This window comes from Myotis nattereri, assembly GCF_964212035.1.
Source record: "Myotis nattereri genome assembly, chromosome: 9".
Lineage (NCBI taxonomy): Eukaryota > Metazoa > Chordata > Mammalia > Chiroptera > Vespertilionidae > Myotis > Myotis nattereri.
In genome coordinates, this window is record NC_138084.1 from 40548500 (window position 1) to 40567822 (window position 19323).

The 19323-nt window shown below is 37.1% G+C and overlaps 2 protein-coding genes across 2 annotated transcripts; one reads left to right on the forward strand and one right to left on the reverse strand.

The window, feature by feature from the left end:
• Positions 1-1862: 1862 nt before the first annotated feature.
• Positions 1863-11787, forward strand: LOC308525464 (olfactory receptor 51I2-like; the record flags this gene model as incomplete). The annotated part of the gene is made up of 2 exons (XM_081100282.1): positions 1863-1985; positions 10966-11787. 2 exons carry the CDS (start codon positions 1863-1865, stop codon positions 11785-11787), a joined length of 945 nt encoding a protein of 314 aa, XP_080956408.1.
• Positions 11788-18384: 6597 nt separating this feature from the next.
• On the reverse strand, positions 18385-19323 carry OR51I2 (olfactory receptor family 51 subfamily I member 2; the record flags this gene model as incomplete). The annotated part of the gene is made up of 1 exon (XM_081098272.1): positions 18385-19323. One exon carries the CDS (start codon positions 19321-19323, stop codon positions 18385-18387), a length of 939 nt encoding a protein of 312 aa, XP_080954398.1.

The window sequence follows — 19323 nt, forward strand, 5'->3', positions numbered from 1 at the left end:
ATTGTTATCAGGTAGGGAAAGCAAAGGGATCTTAAGAATATGGAATGAAGAAAAAATTGCATCCTGACAAGAAAGGACAGAGAAATCCTGATGTATATGAAGGAACAAAGGCAGGTGAAATCTGGAGGTGAGGGTGCAGGTCAGGCTTTAGAACTCAGAGATGCAACTCCTGGTTCCTAAGAGTTTTCACAACCATCCACCCCTTGAACCTATTCAACCTCTTTAGGTAAATTTCTTGGCATCTGTGATTTACAACAAAGACAGCCAAAACCAAGAAGGGATCAGAGACTTTAGTACATCTCCTTGTCAAGACCTTGCACTCAACATGGCCGGGACTGAAACACCAAACAAGACTTAGGCCTGAGTTCTTGAAGCTGGTGAGTCAGTAGAAAAGATAGGACTTACACAGCTATAATGCAAGACAAAGAGAGAAAAAAGTGGAGAAGGAGATGTAAATTAGAATTGTGAAAATGATAGGAGAAGTTACCTCCACTGACAATGACCAGCCACGTGTTCATGAAGAAGGGCATCATTGATCCTGTGGCCTGGATGATGGTTTGAATGCGTAAGCACGTTCTGGGCAACCTCTGGGAGTTGAGGAGCTGTGGTTCACATTTGTATAACAGCAAATAGACCAATCTGGGTATCTTGAGGAACAAGGAAAGAAATTCTGAGATTTGAGATCAGAAATATTAACTTAGTACTGATCATAGAGGAACTTTAATTCTAGGCTAATGAGTTTGGATTTGATCCCTTGGCAATGAGGGGGCATGCAAGGTTTCTAATCAAAACAATGGTATATATATTTAATATTAGTCTTCCAGATTAGAGAATGAAATAAAGAGAGGCATGAGGTTTATTAGGAGGCTGTTATTATGGTAAAACAATGAATTTTCTTGGGTCTGAATTATAAAGTGAAGGTCAAAGGAAATGAAAAAAGGTACTGGCAGAGGCAGTTTGGGGGTCAGTATTTTCATCAGTTTTTACCCAGTTTAATGTAGAACATAAAGGAATCAGTGATGTTTGGGTTTTGAGTTTTAATCTTAGTCACAATGATGTTATTATTTAAAGAGATGGAGAACACAGATGAGAAGTATTTCCATGGTATAGAAAAAATTATTATTAATTATTTATTAAGAAGTATTAATACTGAATGGTTATGAACTATGATTGAATGATTATTCAGTCCTAAAATATTTTTAAAAGATTTTCAACAAATTAAGTTATTCAGGGAGAAAAGTAATATTGTAAGATGAACGATAGAAGAATGAAAAGATGAGTGGATATATGGGAGTCAAGTGCATTTGATGAATGTCTGGAAGGTTATCTTTATGCATGGATATTTTTTTCTCCACCCACCTCCTCTCTGAACAAATATGTGGAAGAAGTGAGAGACTGAAAAGGAGTAAAAAATCTGAGGAGTCATAATAAGGTAGTAAATGCTCAGTAACCTAAGAGAGTGGAAAGAAGAAAATGTAATAGTTTGATGAATACATGGAATGCTCAGGAAGAAGGCAGAACAGTTTCGCCTTAGATCTTGAACAGAGTTATGCCCATAAAGAGTTCATAGCTTTAAATGTGAAAAAGAGCAAAGTGGCGATAGGTACAGCTGTAAAGAAAAGGCAACATAATCTGTTTAGCCAGCTAGAAAAAATGAGAAAACTCAGACAATTTCAGAAATGTTGGTGACAATGAGAGATAAGAATGAGTGATTTGGTGAACAAAACTGACTAATGTCATTAAGTGAGCAGAGATGGTATATAAGAGTCTTAAAATATGAGGCTTAGGCCATTGATAAAATTGTATATTTTTCTCTTTTTTTTACAGGAGAGTGGTCATAGAATCTAAGAAATAGCTCCAGCATGGGAGGTCACCCCCACAACAGCTCAGAGTTTCCTCCTTTCACCCTGACTGGTCTTCCAGGGCTGGAGACCTCCCAACACTGGGTGTTTCTGCTCCTTGGCACCCTCTATATTGTCTCCATTGTGGGTAATGCCTTTATCCTTTTTATTATCAAGGAGAAGCAGAGCTTGCATCAGCCTATGTACTATTTCCTGTCCCTGCTGTCAGTGAATGACCTGGGTGTGTCATTTTCCACGCTGCCCACAATACTGGCCACGTTTTGCTTTCACTTAAGGAAGATCAGCTTTGATTCTTGCATGGCTCAAATGTTCTTTATCCATTTCTTCTCCTTCACAGAGTCTGGAATCCTGCTGGTTATGAGCTTTGACCGCTATGTGGCCATCTGTAACCCACTGCGCAATGCCACAGTGCTCACGGATGCCCGTGTAGCATGCATGGGCATGTCTGTTATCATTCGCAGTTTCTGTACGGTTTTCCCATTGCCCTTCCTTCTGAAGAGGTTGCCTTTCTGCAAGGCCAATGTACTCTCTCATGCCTACTGCCTGCATCCAGATCTTATCCGCCTGCCATGTGGCGACATCACCATCAATAATATTTTTGGCCTATTCATTGTCATCTCCACCTTTGGTCTGGACTCTGCACTAATTCTCATCTCCTATGTGCTTATACTATACTCTGTCCTTGCCATTGCCTCTTGGGAGGAACGGTTAAAGACACTCAACACGTGCGTATCACACATGTGTGCTGTGCTCATCTTCTGTGTGCCCATGGTTGGGGTGTCCATGGCAGCTCGCTACGGAAGGCATGCTCCACAGTATGTGCACACATTGATGTCCCTCATTTATCTTTTTGTTCCTCCAGTGCTCAACCCTGTCATCTATTCCATCAAAACCAAGGAGATTCGTCAGAGGCTTTTCAGAATACTACTGGGAACCAAGTTTTAAGCAGGAATCATGGTGAAAGGCCAAGACTCAGAAGATAATTTACTGTTACTCAACAAATTTGGGTTTTCCAGATTTATTTTGACAAGACTTTTAAAATTTGCTTTTGGGCACTAACCTATTAGGATTTTTGCCACCAGATGCTTAATGATATCCTGGCACTAGTTAAGATACTAATTAACATGTTTTGGCAAGGTAAACTGGGTTATCATTTAGCAAAAAATGTTGCTCAGTTTTTCTTTTTTAATTAAAAAATGTACATTCTCATAATCAGTCCCCAAATATGTCACAATATATATTTTATTATAATTGTTTAAAGTGAATCATCACAAAGAAAACTACTTATTATTGTGGAAATAGTGCCACAATGGGTGAAGGATTCATTTCCCTAGTATGATGGCAAAGATAGTTCTAGTTTTAATTCTTTGAGGGAATTTCATCATATTTCTATAGCAGATGCACTATTTTACATTCTCATCAGTGTGTAAGGTCCAGACCCCTCCACAACCCTGCCAAGACTTGCTATCTTTTGTTTTTTGCTAAAAGCCATCTTGACCAGTGTAAAATGATTTTTTTTTGTGGTTTCAATATTCATTTTCTTTATAATTAGGGACATTGGACATTTTTCATATTCCTTTTGGGCATTTGTATCTCTTCTTTGAAAAATGACTATTCAACTCCTTAGCCCATTTGTTCTTTTATTATTGAATTGTAAATTTCTTATATATTTAGGAGATTAACCCCTTGTCAGATATATGGTTGTTAAATATTTTCTTCCATTTCATAGGTTACCTTTATACTATTTGATTTTTCTATTTATTGTATGTAAGCTTTTTAGTTTGATCTAGGCCACTTGTTTATTTTTGTTTTTGTTGATGTACTTTTGATGTCATAACCATATGATATATTTATCCAAAATAATTAAAATAGGATCTCAAAGAACTACTAGCATTTCCATGTTCAATGTGGCACTATTCGCAAAATTCAATTCAACAACCTAAATATCCATCAACCAATAAACACATAAAGAAAATGTGCTATATGTATACAATAGAATACTAGTCCAGCCTTTAAAAATAAAATTCTACAATATGCAACAAGATGGGTGACTTTGAGGATATAATTCTAAGTGAAATAACCCAGTCACAGAAAGATAAATACTGAATGATTTCACTTGTATGAAGTAAAGAAAATGGTCCAATTGATAGAATCAAAGAGTGAAATAATGGTTATTGGGGGCTTGGGAAGCGGGAAATAGGATTTAATTGCTAATCAATGGACATAAAGATTTAGTTAAGCAAGGTGAATAAGCTGTAGAGATCTACTGTGGAACATTGTACCTATAGTTAACAATAATGTGTTTCACAGTTAAAATTTGTTAAGAGAATAGCTCTTATGTCTTTATCACAATAAAATAAAATAAATATGTCAAAATAATATTGGTTAAAATAATACTATACATATGCTATAATAGCTATAGCTATGCATGTCAATATTTCAATGACACACACTGTCCACCCAGCTTTTAGGATGAAATAAATGTAATCACATATAAATTGTGTTAAATATTATAAATTTCAATAATAATTAAATTTGGGTAGTATTTTTATAAAAAACAAAAGAATAAAAGTTAAGAAATGAAGCATTTAATTAAGAACATTATAAAAGAATAAAATACTTTATAAAGTAATTAAAAATAATTAAAATAAAAGAAGTGAATAAATGTGAATGGGCAAGAGTGAAAGTAACCCAATGACTAATTCTTTAACAAGCTGATGGAATACACCAACCTCTGGAAATTCAAATTAAATGGAAAATAAAACTTAATAATAATATATATTAGTAAATTAGATTTATTATTTTAAGTAATAAATTCTGTAAGCAATTCAAAATCTTGAACAAATTGGTATTTTGAGGACAATTATAAAATATAAATAAATAATTAAGTGGTAATTGAGAAAAAAGAATGAAAGTTGACAGCTATACTCCCACCATCTCCAACATACTATAGTACAATATCTTTTTCTTTACTTTCCCCCCAAATTTTAAGAAATAGATTATTCTTTTTATACATTTTAAATCAAAAATAAAATTTGAAACCTATGTAAAAGCTCAAATATAGTTTTGATAAAGAGATACAGAAAAAATATGTCAGCAAAATTTCTATAGATTAAGCATATAATGAAAACATATGTATAAATACTACAAGTTGTAAATGCAATTAAGCAATATAGACAAAGAATAGTTGACACATCCTAGGATTAAAAAAGGGACACATTTTCAAAAATCCCTCAATATAGTTCATTATGTTAATGAGTAAGATAATGAAAAAATATGTAAACAATAGATTTCAGAAAAGGTATCTAATGAAACAAAAAGTCTGTCCTCTATAAAAAAAATAATATCTGTATATTTACTTAATGTGTTAAATTGTCTTCTGGTTAAAATGAGGGGAAACAATTTTGCCATTTTGGGACTTTGCTATTTACTACTTTTTTTGAGGAATCTTTTAGTAATGTGACAAACCTTGAGAGCGAAATGAGTTATTTTACTTTATCCCTTTATTTGTAATTGGGTCCCAAGTCCTGAAAATTCTAATTATACTTTGGCTTATCCAATCTTTGCTGCTACTTCAACATTGTTGTTAGCTTATTCTGGGCCTTCAATATTACCCCTCACTTCACTCTGGCAATATCTCCCACATGTTCACCATTCTTTTCTCTCACTTTTCCAAGCTTCAGCCAGAATGATCTCCCTAAAGAATTTATCTGATTATAAATTCTTAGCCTTAAATCATTCATAGCCTTAAATGGCTTTTTTTGATTAAGGATAAAGTCCAAAGTCCTTTAAAATGTACTTTAAAATATGAACACTGTGTCCATTTCTTATGTCTCATTCTTCCTAACTATCTCCCTATGCCCCCAAAACAAAAAATTTGCTCCAACTATATGGAGCTACATGTGATTGTTAGGCCAACAAGTTGCTTTATGCCTCTGTATTTTTGTTTTGGTAGCCTTTACTTGAAATATCTTGTCAATTTTTATATGCTTGAAACTACAGATCATTCTAAATATTTATCAAAACAGACACTGACTCAGCATTTCCAGCACTTTCTTTACTACCTGCCCTCCATCTACCTGTCCCTCACCTCCAACAGTGGAAAAACAGATGTTTCGTTATTTTTATTCACTTCTAATGTATTTGTGTAGCATTAGACCACAGCACCTAGATATGATTCTGTCCTTCTCTGTATGTAATTCCCTATTTGAATCATAAGCTTCTTGAACAAATGGATTGTTTGTTTACATTAAAAAGAGTGTGAATTTTGTCCAAGATCAATGAAAACCTTGGAAAAAATCCCAATCTCTCTGAGCCTTACTTTACTCATTTGTAAACTTACTACAAAAATAACCAGCTTGTTGTGTTTTTTATAGTTTAGAAATTATGTAAGTAAGATGATTAGTACATTGCTTGAGATATAAGTTCTCAATGAGGAAAATACTTATAAAAAAACAAAAAAATCCAATTAATAAATGGGCAAAGGACGTGAATAGGTACGTCTCCAAAGAGGACTTACAGATGACCAATAGACATAAGGAAAGGTGCTCAAAGTCACTAATCATCAGAGAAATGCAAATTAAAATTCCAACGAGATATCACCTCACACTTGGCAGAATGGCTACCATCAATAAATCAACACACAAGTGCTGGTGATTTGGAGAAAAGGGGTACACTCAAGCACTGTTGGTGAAAATGCAGATTGGTACTGCCACTGTGGAAAATAGTATGGAGTTCCCTCACAAAATTAAAAATGGAACTACCTTATGACCCAGCATTTATACTTCAAAGAAAACTGTTATACTATTTTGAAAGAATATTTGCACCCCTATGTTGATTACAGCATTATTTACAATAGCCAAGATTTGGAAGCAACCTAAGTGCCCATCAGTAGATGAGTGGACAAAAAAGCCATGGTATACTTACATAATGGAGTACTACGCAGCTATGAAAAAGAAAGGAATCTTACTTTTTGCAACAGCACGGATGGACCTGTGGAGTATTATGCTAAGTGAAATAAGCATAAGTGATTTTACTTGTTAAGTGGAATCAAATGAACAAATTAAACTAACAAACAAAATAGAAAGAGTGCCTAGATTTAAATGCCAGTTCTGCCTCTTATACTTTTTGGAAAAGTTTTTTAAGTTAGTGTGTCTCAGTTTTCTTATAGGCAAAACAGTGGTATCCATTTCAAAGGCACAGGGGCTGGCCAACACATAAACTGCTCAATTAGTATACATGGATGCAAATAGTTATCACCTAGTGAGGTAAGATGCCATGATTACTATATGTGGTAGGCCAGAGAAGGGACATGTTCACACAGCCTGTAGGGTCAAAGGTTTCTCTGGTGCACACTGGCTTAGATTAATTAAGGTAGGAAGTGATACCATTACTTTATAAAGATTCTCTCTAGAAATGAATAGATGGTTTAGATTGGGCAAAAATACATAATTTTTTTAAAAAGTAAACAACCAAGTGCAGGTCATTCTGCACTGTGGAGTTGATAGGAATCTAGATACACTGACAAAACGGCATAAATTAAACAGATGTATTCATGTCCTTTGTACCCTAAAACATGATTCACCAAATACCTGCCCTCCAATTCATTTTCCAGATGGAAAGAAGGTTGATGCTATTATACTGATAGTGTTAATTATGGCAAAAATATTATTTGAATGCTTACTATTTGCTAAACCCTATGCTGAGTGCTTTGAGTCTATTAAAGAATAAGAAAGACATAGTCTCATCTTTCATGGAATTTACATAGTAATGTAGGAGAGAGGCATTGGATACATAATTTATTGTTTGCATTAAATCAATAATCACAACTCTGCAGGTGCTAGAAAAGACCAATGGAGAATATAGTGTAAACATTTATTAGGCTAAGGGGTTAGGGGAATCTTCCATAGGGCAGTTTAAGCTAAGAGCTAGCTAATGGATAAGATGCTAACCAGGAGAAGGGAAGATAAATGGGGAAAAGCTTCCAAGACATGGGAAGTAGATTTGCCAAGGCCATGAGGAAGGAGTAAGCCTTGCATAGTCAAGGAACTGAAAGATGATTATGGTTGCAATAGAAAAACAAAAAAACAAAGGGGAAATGGCTCAAGATAAAATTTGAAAGGAAGGCAGTGTCATAGCACAGGCCCAGATAAATGTTTGAACTTTACCATACTGGTAATGGAAATAATATGATGTAATTTCGAGTATTTTTGTAATTTGGAAAGTGAATTGAAAGATATGACAGAAACTGCTTTTCTTTCAAACTTGCTGTGAGAGTCAGAGGACCTGGGATTCAATCCAGCTCTGGTTTTTACCTACTGAGTGGATTATTTCTGGGCATCATATCCTCCTCTGTAAAATGAAGAACAATCCAGTTCTAACTCTTAGTTTCTTTGAAACCTCACAGTTTCAAAGAAATGTCAGGTCACAGAGGAGCCATCCACCCCCAATTTTTGTATTCCCTCTTGCCCCAGCCATCTCTGAGCCATGGGATATACTGGGCTCAGGGGGACTCTTAAGAGGCAGTTTTACAGCTCAGGGCATGGAGGGGGTAGAGGCTGGCAGGAAGGTTGGGTGCAGTGTCAGAGCTCTTAGTGTTTCTTTTCTAGTAGACACTTCACCTGCCTCTCTCCTCCCATCTACCAGAGCTGCCCTGCAGAGGTAAATGGGGATTTCAGCTCTTCCGTCACAGAGGTCTGTAGAAATCTCATTCATAGCTTCAAAGTTCTGAGTGATTAAGGTACAAATATTTGAAGAAGCTCATAATACCTCCTTTCTAAAATAATTTATTTGTGTAATCAGTATTTATTGATTAGAACTAGAAATGGTAATTCTTGAGACCTAATCCAGGGCTCTATGCACAGTGACATGGCTAAGCATTGATGATAAAATAAGACGGAACACAGACAATTATGGGAATTTATAATTTATTGTGGGAGAAAGATACTAATTAAATAACCAAACATATATAATAATCCATTGTAATTCTAAAGTGTGATAAAAGTCATGAATAAAAATATGTATGAGAACATACAATAGGGACATACGACCATGAGCAGAGGTGCAATGGATGATTAGAATAATTGGAAGGTAAGCTTTTAGGTAGTGTTAATGCTACTGTATGCCATAGTAAAGATGCTTGAATTCTATTTGAATTTTATTTCAAAAGGGAAGAGAAGCCATTGGAAGATTTTCCAGTAGGAGTATAACATCTTTTTGTTTATATTATAAACAAATAATTTGACTGTTTTGTGAATAATGCATTAGAGAGGGGCATGGCATTAAGTTGGTCAATCACCAAGGAAGGTCTTGAAGAAATCCTGGTAAAAGATGCTTAGTGATAAATTATAGTTGGAAGTGAAATAGAGAGGAAAGCAGTGGTAAGTATATTTTCAAGAGGTGGTAATAGAGTAATTATATCTGGGAATGAGAGAAAATGAGGTTTTTCTGGCTTGGTGATGGATTTTTATAAGGTGATATATATTTGAGAGGATTAAGTATGGTGATAACTGAAAAGTTCAACTTTGAATTTGTTGTGTTGAGATGCTGATGAGCTATTTAAGTCGATATGGAGTTGGATGCTGAGTCTAGAGCTAGAAGAGAAGTCTGAACTAGAGACATACATTTGGGATCATTGCCACACAGAGAAGAGATTAGAAGGACATTATGAGTGGAAAGTATTTTTGAAGATATTAGTTATAAAGAGAGCAGAGAAATGAGTGATTACTAGAAGAACATGTGAGGGCAATAAGAGGCTTTTTGTTATTCCTTGTTTTCTATGATAGTAAATCCTGAAATTAAACCTCAATAAAGAAATTGCTGTGAGGTAGGACATATGTGAAGCTCTTAGAAATTATCTAAACCTCTAGTTTTCAAACTTGCCTGCCTATTGGAATCACTTGAGAAGTTTTTAAAAAATACTGATTCTTGAGTTCCACTGCTAGAGTTTCTGATTTAACTGGTATGAGCAAGGCTCCAGCAAAAAAACAAACAAAACAAAACATGACTATATATATTTTAAACTCCCTCAAGTGATTCCAACATGCAGCACAATTTGAGAATATTTAATCTAAACAGAGCAAATAGATGTAAACATGTCAGAGAGAATAACCATGAGCAATCAGAAGTGAAGGAGCATGAGGTTCTGGACCCTTGGTGAATAAGTGAAGGTCTCAGGCAACAAAGAGAGGATGAGGAGTGATGCTTCAGTGCAAGCAAGAGAGGAGACTCAGCTCAGAATATAGACAAAAATGTTCTCACCTGTTCCAGAGGAAATGCATTAGTAAGTAGAGAGTATTAAAGAACTTCATGGAGGACTCATCATATCTTGCTTCATTTTTGTTTGTTTTGTTAATCCTCACCTAAGCCTATTTTTTCCATTGATTTTTTTTTTTAAAGAGAATGGAAGGGAGGGACGGAGAGAAGCATCAATGTGAGAGAGGCACCTTAATTGGTTGCCACCCCCACACACCCTGACTGGAGTCTGCAACTGAGGTACATGCCCTTGACTGGAATCAAACCCACGACCCTTAAGTCTGAGGGCCAATAATCTAACCACTGAGCAACCAGTTAGGGCTGTATCTTGCTTCTTAAAGAATATGGTGGATAACACTTGGTGGATAAAAAGGACAAAAACAATTTCCACCATTGGAAAAGATTTGAATCTTTCTGTACAAAAGGCAGAGAAAGAAGATTAAAGGATAATATCCAAAAAAAATTTAAAAAGTCAAAGGATTTTTGTGAGGAAGGAGTTGGAGTCCATGACCCATTTGTGGATATGATCAGACTGCAGACTGTCTGAGCTAGAGCCATTGAACCCTGATCTAATTCTTCCTTACCCTTTCATGATCTTTGGTATCAAATATAAATGTCATTGTCCCTTCCATCTTGAGAACAGTGACCACTTTTGGTCTTTACATCCTCCACTGTCTGACCTCACTTCACTCTGGTTGTATTTCTTTAAAAGCTACTCATGGAACTCAGGAAAAGTTTTGGGACTAACATCTCAAGCATTACCAGCTTCACACTAACAGCCTTCCCAGAGATGGAGGGCCTGGAGCACTGGTTAACTGCCTGCATCTTGCTGCTTTATGCTATCTCCGTCCTGGGCAACATTCTAATTCTCTTCATCATAAAGGAGGAGCAGAGCTTGCACCAGCCAATGTATTACTTCCTGTCTCTGTTATCTGTCAATGACTTGGGTGTGTCCTTTTCTACATTGCCCACTGTACTGGCTGTCTTGTGCTTCCATGCCCCAGAGATTGCCTTTGATGCCTGCCTGACCCAGATGTTCTTCATCCACTTTTTTTCCTGGACAGAGTCTGGGATCCTGTTGGCTATGAGTTTTGACCGGTATGTGGCCATCTGTAACCCCTTGCGTTACTCATCTGTGCTCACTGATATCCGTGTGGCTCACATGGGCCTATCCATCATCATCCGCAGCTTCTGCATGGTCTTCCCACTGCCTTTTCTTCTGAGGAGGCTGCCGTTCTGTGAGGCCAACATGCTGACCCATTCCTACTGCTTGCACCCAGATCTCATCCGCTTGCCTTGTGGAGATACCACCATCAATAGCATGTATGGCCTGTTCATTGTCATCTCTGCGTTTGGTGTAGACTCAGTGCTCATCGTTCTCTCCTACGTTCTCATACTGCACTCTGTGTTGGCCATTGCCTCCCAGGAAGAAAGGCTTAAGACACTCAACACTTGTGTGTCACACATCTGTGCTGTGCTTATCTTTTACGTGCCCATGGTTAGTGTGTCCATGATTCACCGATTTGGGAAACACTCCTCTGAGCATGTGCACAGGTTCATGTCCCTGGTTTATCTCTTTGTTCCTCCAATGCTGAACCCAATTATTTATTCCATTAAGACTAAGGAGATTCGTAAGAGGCTACATAAAATGTTATTGGGATCTAAGCTGTGATCAGGAAGAAAGCTTCTGGAAATTCATGTACCCTATGTGTTTTTTGTTGTTGTGATTGTTCTGTGTGTGTGTGTGTGTGTGTGTGTGTGTGTGTGTACTCTGCTATTCTTTTGGAGGATTTCAATCTCCTGCTATGCATGGACCTGTGATTGGGTACCAGCCATTAGTTGTATGGTATAGCCTGGCTAAAACCCATAACTCAAAATATCAGCTGTCTTACATTGTAATGAAATGTCTCAGGTTGCCAATTTTCTTAGTCAAATACATTTTAAAAACTAATGCATACATATCAACCATAGAATGGCTGGGTATTATTATGTTATTTGAGATCATAAGTATTCCTAATACTTTTTAAAGTAATAATGTTTTAGTAACCTTTAAACTTTAAAAATTAAATACATATGATAGCTATGACTAACTTTACACTTTTTAAATAAGAGCATTCGAGTCCTATAAAATGAAACTTATGCCTTTGTCATATTGATTATGAACTACCTGAAATTAATAAGCTTAAAACTGGAAGAAAAGTTTTGTGAAAAAAAATCATATGTTGCCATCCCTCAGGCATGACTAGGGGGAAGATTAAATTTCTTCTAGGGAGCTAGTAGACACTCCAAATGGAAGGTTAATAAATACTACTTATTGATGACAAGGTGTGTCTGCTCAAGAGGCATTTGGGGTTTGACCCATGATTTGCTGGAATATAGACTTTCATGGCCTTTAGTGAACCTAAGCCCAGAGTCTTCAGCTTAAACTAGAGCAGAGGAGAGGTGGCTGGAGGATATCAGGAAATTCACAAAATAAAATCTCTGGAGCGCAAGTCATAAAGAAAGAGGAATCCTCTGATAATTCATGCAAAGCACACACAACACAGACCATTCAGGCTTGTAGACACTTGAAAGGTTAAGCACATGATGTGAGGACTTTCCCTGGGCAGTGACAGGCCATGGCATGATTCAACTTCATTGGATGATTGGGGAAAGAAGACACTGGGACAAAAGTTACCTTCTTTTTTTTTTTTTTTTTTTTTTTAATAAACATTTCTTTCCATGCTTTTTTTCCTTCATAGTATCATAAAATAACTTTTCTAAAATAAAGACATAGGAATTGAGTGACATGACGATGCCCTAAGCATAGCAGAAATATAACTATGAATTTCCTCTAAATACCTTATGAATGCCAAATTAACCACAACAACAACAAAACACACACAAAAATAACCAGACTAGAAACCTAGAGATAACATATCCAACAATCTATATATATAAAAGCCAAGTGACCAGAATGACTGGAATGACCAGTGGCTATGACATGCACTGCAGTGGCCAACCAGCCTGATCAGGGCCCCAACCTCCCCAACCTCCCACAGCCCCTCCTACCCACCGGCCCTGCTTCCAATTGGCTTCCCACCCTGATCGGGGGTGGGGACAGCCAGCCAACCTCCCTTGGCCCCTCCCCCATGCCTGCCCAGCCCAGATTGGCCCCCATCAGGGCAGGCTGGCCAGACCCCACACATGCATGAATTCATGCACCAGGTCTCTAGTATCACAAAATAGGGACACCTTAAGTATTCTTGAAGAAGGTAGGTGTAGTCAAGATTAGAAATTATGTTGTGGGATGCAGTGTAGTTAAGGTAATAACAAAACTTACTTCTACAGCAAATTTAAACTAAAACAACAACAAATCACAACCCTCACCTCCAATAGGAAAGGACTAAACAGAAACCTGGGCAGTTGGCTTTGAAATTGACTAGTGAAACAGGGAACAGTATTTACCAGGTCCAAGTCCTGTTGCACTTGAGTGAATCAAGCAATGCAGCTGTGGTCATAAGCACTTGACAACCTCATAAATGTTCAGCACAGAAGCTTTTCTGAAAAGCTGTCACCTCAGCCTGAAGGAAATCACATGAAACAAAAATACCTCTTGAGTAAGATGGAAAGAAGGTTCTGTTGACAGGTGGAAAGCCTATAGAGGAAGAAGATGCAAGAAAATGCGGCTTCAGCTACATAAACTTCTCAAGCTGCTGTATTGCTTGGAAGAAAGGCCTGTAGAGCTCTAGGGCTAGAACAGAAGGAGGAGCCAAGCATCCTCTACAAACAGACTTAGCTCTGAGACACAGAAGTGGCCTCGAGGAGAAGGGCTACTTTGAGTATTCGCACAACAGCTGAGGGAGCCCTAAAGCCGAGGAGCTGGAAAAGTTACCCTGCCGCCCCTCTCAGTCCAGAGAATCCTCTCCCCAGGCACCTTGGAAAATGATCCTTGCTTAAATATGGGGACAAAAATCAGATGTAAACTAACTCTGTACACAGTTCTGAACAAACATAAATGAAAAAAATCAAGGACAAAAATGGACCCACAGCCCTTAGAGTCGTGCTTACTATGTGAATCTTCCTTCTTTAAGAAAAAATCTTTTTATATCCTCATGCTTCAGTTTCTATACCTGAATATTAGAAACCACATAGCTGACTTCAGTATTTTTAGGTTTATTTTTAAAAAATACATCTCAATCTCAATCACAGAATTGAGGAGTCACAGAATAAGGCATGAGGATGGGAAGAGTGAGTAACAGAGTGACACAGTAAGCACTTCTGTCAGCATTTTGTGCAGTGATCCCTTATTGATTCATGTAGCAAACATACATGGGATGACGAACATGGGCCCAGCTCTGTGCTGAGCACTGGGGATGTGGGGATAGATTGAGCCTGGCTCCCGATAACAAAGGGCATGTGACTTTGGGAGAAGTTTCTTTGTGTGTCTCACCAGTTGAATACAAATGTGTGAGCTTAGCTCTGAATAAATAAGGAATCACTGCACAAAACTGTGATAAAAATTTATTTCAGTGTTACAGAGGAGCCATCCTCCAATTGGTCGTTGGAAAAAGACTACTGGGTGTGTGTGTGTGCCCCCCCCCCCCCGACCCAGTACGTATAACCTGTTTATATGGAATATATATTATAGAGATATACTAGTATGTTGATCAGACAGAAAATTATAAGCTGTTATTTTCTTAATATGAAAAAAAATCCATTATACATGTGTATGTATATATACAAGTACATTTTATTATTGCCTAATAAATATTGACAATTTAAAGAAAATTGACAGACAGAAATAAAGTTGTTTTTTTTTTAGATAAATTGTATTTGTTCAAACTGGTCAAATAGTATTCAAGTAGTATACTGAAATTTAAGTAAATGATAAATTATAAACATGTTTATAATATTTTTGTGTGAACTGAAGGCAAAGGGGGCTCTTTAAGAAATTACATTGAATATAAATCAGATGGGTTTAAAAATAGTACCCGATTGTGCAATTTATACCTGACTTGTGTCTTATAAATCTCCTTTCCCCTAATAACCCTGAACTTACTTTTCTACTTCATTTGTAAAAATGTTCTTGTAGATATTTGGATTCTAAATGTTGAGTGATATTTCCTATTGAATGTACCATCAGTCTCCATTCCTAAGCTGAGTAATTTACATGGGAAATATTTCCAATCTAGTGTTTCTAATTATATAAGGTTTGGATCTGTTTAAAGAGTTTCTTTATTTGAATTTCATGTTTATTTTACTTGCCTCTTTTACACTTAGACAAGGATTTGTTTATTAAATTGGTGACTCAGATTTTTTGTATTAATGTTATACAAAAGATTTGTTTTCATAATGTCGTGTCAAATACAGAAAAAGTCACTTATCATCTATCAGTTCTAAACTGTTTAAGATTTATAGAATAATTTGTCTCTGTCACTACTGAAACTAATAATTAAAGTTGACTCTGATCCATGGTTGTTTAGAGTTTGTCTTTCATTGTAAAAATGCAGATTGCCATGCAGGAAGCTCATTTCTCCTAGCCCAGTAATATGGGAGGTTTACCTTAAATCTGTAGCCTTTAAATAGTTCACAGGGATGGGTACTCCATTTCCAGCAGTAACACTCCTCCATACAGATCACCCACTCAAAACACAGTACAGCTTTGCAAGAGGTACTGAAAATAAATATGTACCTATTGAACACATCTCAGGAGCCTTTGATATACCCCTTCCATCTGTCTTCAGGTAGGTTGCTCTCATAAAACTTGTGACTATACTCCATAACCACCGAGCCCTCAGACCTAATACCATGCTTGACACATTTTAGGTTTCAATAAATATTGAGTGAATAAATAAATAAATAAGTAAATAAATGAGCTGTTATGTTTATTATAAGCAAACAAAGAAGCTTGTAAGAAAAATAGTTTTCCACCAAAATTGTATCTTTTCCTCTCCAAAATTCTCCACATTTTTTTTAGACCTGGGGTTGAGTAAAGGACAGTAACTACATATCTCTGCTAGGAGGGATGAAGGCTGAAAAACCGTTTGGAGACAAATGTTTTAAGCTAAATGTCTGGCAGGAAATGATGTAACATCAAGATTGCCCAATAACTAATTCTGGTGTTTTTTTGCATTTATATTAGCTGAGATCTCTTTGTCATCTAAATGTTTAATAAAGCCTGTCACACACCAGTGCTTTAGGCAAGTGAAACATAACCAGAAATTTATAAAAGTTTTGAAAGGGGATTATGTTTTCCATTTGAAGAGTATTGGAAGTTCATGCAATTTTCAGTGAAATATCAAATATTTCCCTGGTACCAACTGACCTCTGAGTTACACATGTGCAAAAAACCTAATAAAATAATTAATGGATAATTTATATCTTGTATTTATTTAATATAGTTGATAAACAGGTTTTTCATGGATAATAGAAGAAAGAAACAATTTATAAATATGAACACAAATCACATGCACCCACTCCTACTTTGACAAATCCATGAACACCCTAACTCAGAAGATAGACCCTCTGTGCCCTGCTCCTATTTATTTTTTCAAAACTAGTTTCTGGGTGAAGTGCACATCTTGTCCCACTGAACTGTAACTGCAGCAGCATAGTGGCCTTGTCGGAGCAGATCTGATCAGGTCTGGAGATGGCCTCGTGAGGCAGGACTGGTGCTCAGAATGTAAGACTGGGGGTCAGCCACGCCCAGGGCCTGTGTGTTCCTCTCTTCTACCATGCTCTCTTTTGTGAAGTTTCTCCCACTTCCTGAGCTCGCACAGAAATTAATTTCATATAAGTCCACGTAATATGGATTTGTGTTTTTTCAAGTCTTTATCCCATTTTGTTTATATTAACTTTTCTATGAGTTTTACAGTGAGGCACAGAGATCATGTATTCTATCTTACCAAAAGTATTATTCTAGGTTCTTCTCTCTCCATCAACCTACCCAGCATGGGCCTAGAGCAGTGATGGCGAACCTATGACGCGCGTGTCAGAGGTGACATGCGAACTCATTTTTTTGGTTGATTTTTCTTTGTTAAATGGCATTTAAGTATATAGAATAAATATCAAAGATATAAGTCTTTGTTTTACTATGGTTGCAAATATCAACAAAATTCTATATGTGACACGGCACCAGAGTTAAGTTAGGGTTTTTCAAAATGCTGACACGCTGAGCTCAAAAGGTTCGCCATCACTGCTGTAGGGCATCTCATTTATTTTAGTCTAGAATTAAGCCCAAATTTAGTTTGAGACCACTAAAATTACCAAGGGATTTTTATTGAATCCTACTTCTCTGATATCAAGGAAAGAGTATGGAAGGAAAATCAATCCAAGAGAAAGTCTTATAGAATTATTTTCTAATGTCCAAATCATCAATGCCCTATTCAGTCTATCCCAGGCCTTTTTGTAGCTAGAAATTCTAGAAATGCATAATTTCTAACATGTGTTATCATGTCGTTGTATGGAAGCAAATTTTAATCCCAGAAAAGGAAGAGAAAGGTAAGTCATGTGTCTAGTACAATGTCAAAAAAGAAGTTTATGGTTCAGATATTCAACATTGCTTCTCTTGGAGGAAGATCACATGGTGGACAGATAGAATTTTTTTCTAGATGCTAACTCTATCAGTTTTCCTGGATCACATTTGTTCATATATCTTATAGCAAGTTCTGACAGTACATCAAATTTCACATTGCGAAGTTAAAAAAGTTCATGAATTTTGGAGAGTGAAAATGGTGGTGAAAGCAAGGAGAGCAATGGTAATGTTAATAGTGATGCCATTAGAGAGGCAGTATTTGTAATGCTTACAAATACTGGAGCCAGACTAGCATTGAATCTCCTCTGAATGGCATATTATCTGTGTTTCTCTGAACAGTTTACTTAATTCTCTGTACCTCATAGGACTATTATAAAGAATAAGTGAATTAATGCACAAAAAATAATTTGGAACAGAACCTGGCATTTTAAAGGCTTAATGTATAAATTAGTATTATTTATTATGTAGAAAATTATTCTTAGTTTGGATTAATTTTCCTCGATAAAACTTTGTCAAATCTCTCAATTGCTTCTAATATTTATCTTTCTAATAATGCCATCCATGCTTGCTGAAGTACTATTATTTGTCATGTGCTACAAGTTTTAAAATTCTATTTTCTGATCTTTTACTTTTTCTCCAGGACACATAACTATTTATTCTTGATGATGACACAATGATGATGACAATGATCATGATGATACCAATGATCATTATGATACAATAAGCATCATATTTGAAAGCCATCTGTGAAAGTCACATTTTGATGCGGCGAAACATGCGGACAATGGCTCTGCGGATCTCCTTTGTCTTGGCGCTATAAATGAGAGGATTGAGCACAGGAGGTACGAAAAGGTAGACATTGGACATGAGGACATGTATGTAGCGTGGGACATGCTTCCCAAAGCGGTGTACTGTGGAGACACCAATCATTGGCACATAAAATGCAAGTACAGCCAGGATATGGGACACACATGTGTTGAGAGCTTTGAGGCGTTCCTCGTGGGAAGCAATGGCCATGACAGAGCGCAGAATGAGCACATAGGAGAGGAATATGGAAAACAGATCCATGCCAAAGGTAGATACAAGAACAAAGAGTCCATAGATGCTGTTGATAGTGATATCAGCACAGGCCAGCTTCATCATGTCTGGGTGCAGGCAGTAGGAGTGGGAAAGAACATTGGACCTGCAAATAGGCAGCCTCATGATAAGGAAGGGAAGAGGGAAGAGGGTAATGAAGCTCCGAGCAGTTACAGCTACACCCATTCCAACAATGACTCCATTGGTGAGCACAGTGGCATAATGCAAGGGATCACAAATGGCCACATAGCGGTCAAAGCTCATGGCCAGGAGAATACCTGACTCCATCATGGAGAAGGAATGAATGAGAAACATCTGGATTAGGCAGGCATCAAAAGCAATGTTTCGGGCATTGAGGCAGAAGGTTCTGAGCACAGTAGGCAGTGTGGCCATGGACATGGCCACATCACTGAAGGACAGCATGGACAGGAGGTAGTACATGGGCTTGTGGAGGCTGGGCTCCCCTCGCACAGCCTGCAGGATCACTGTGTTGCCCCCAAGGGCCACAGCATACATCACACAGAGGGGCCCAGCTAGCCAGGAGTGAGAGCTCTCCAGACCAGGGATACCAGTCAGGAGGAAGGAAGCAGGGCGAGTGACATTGAATAAGCCCAT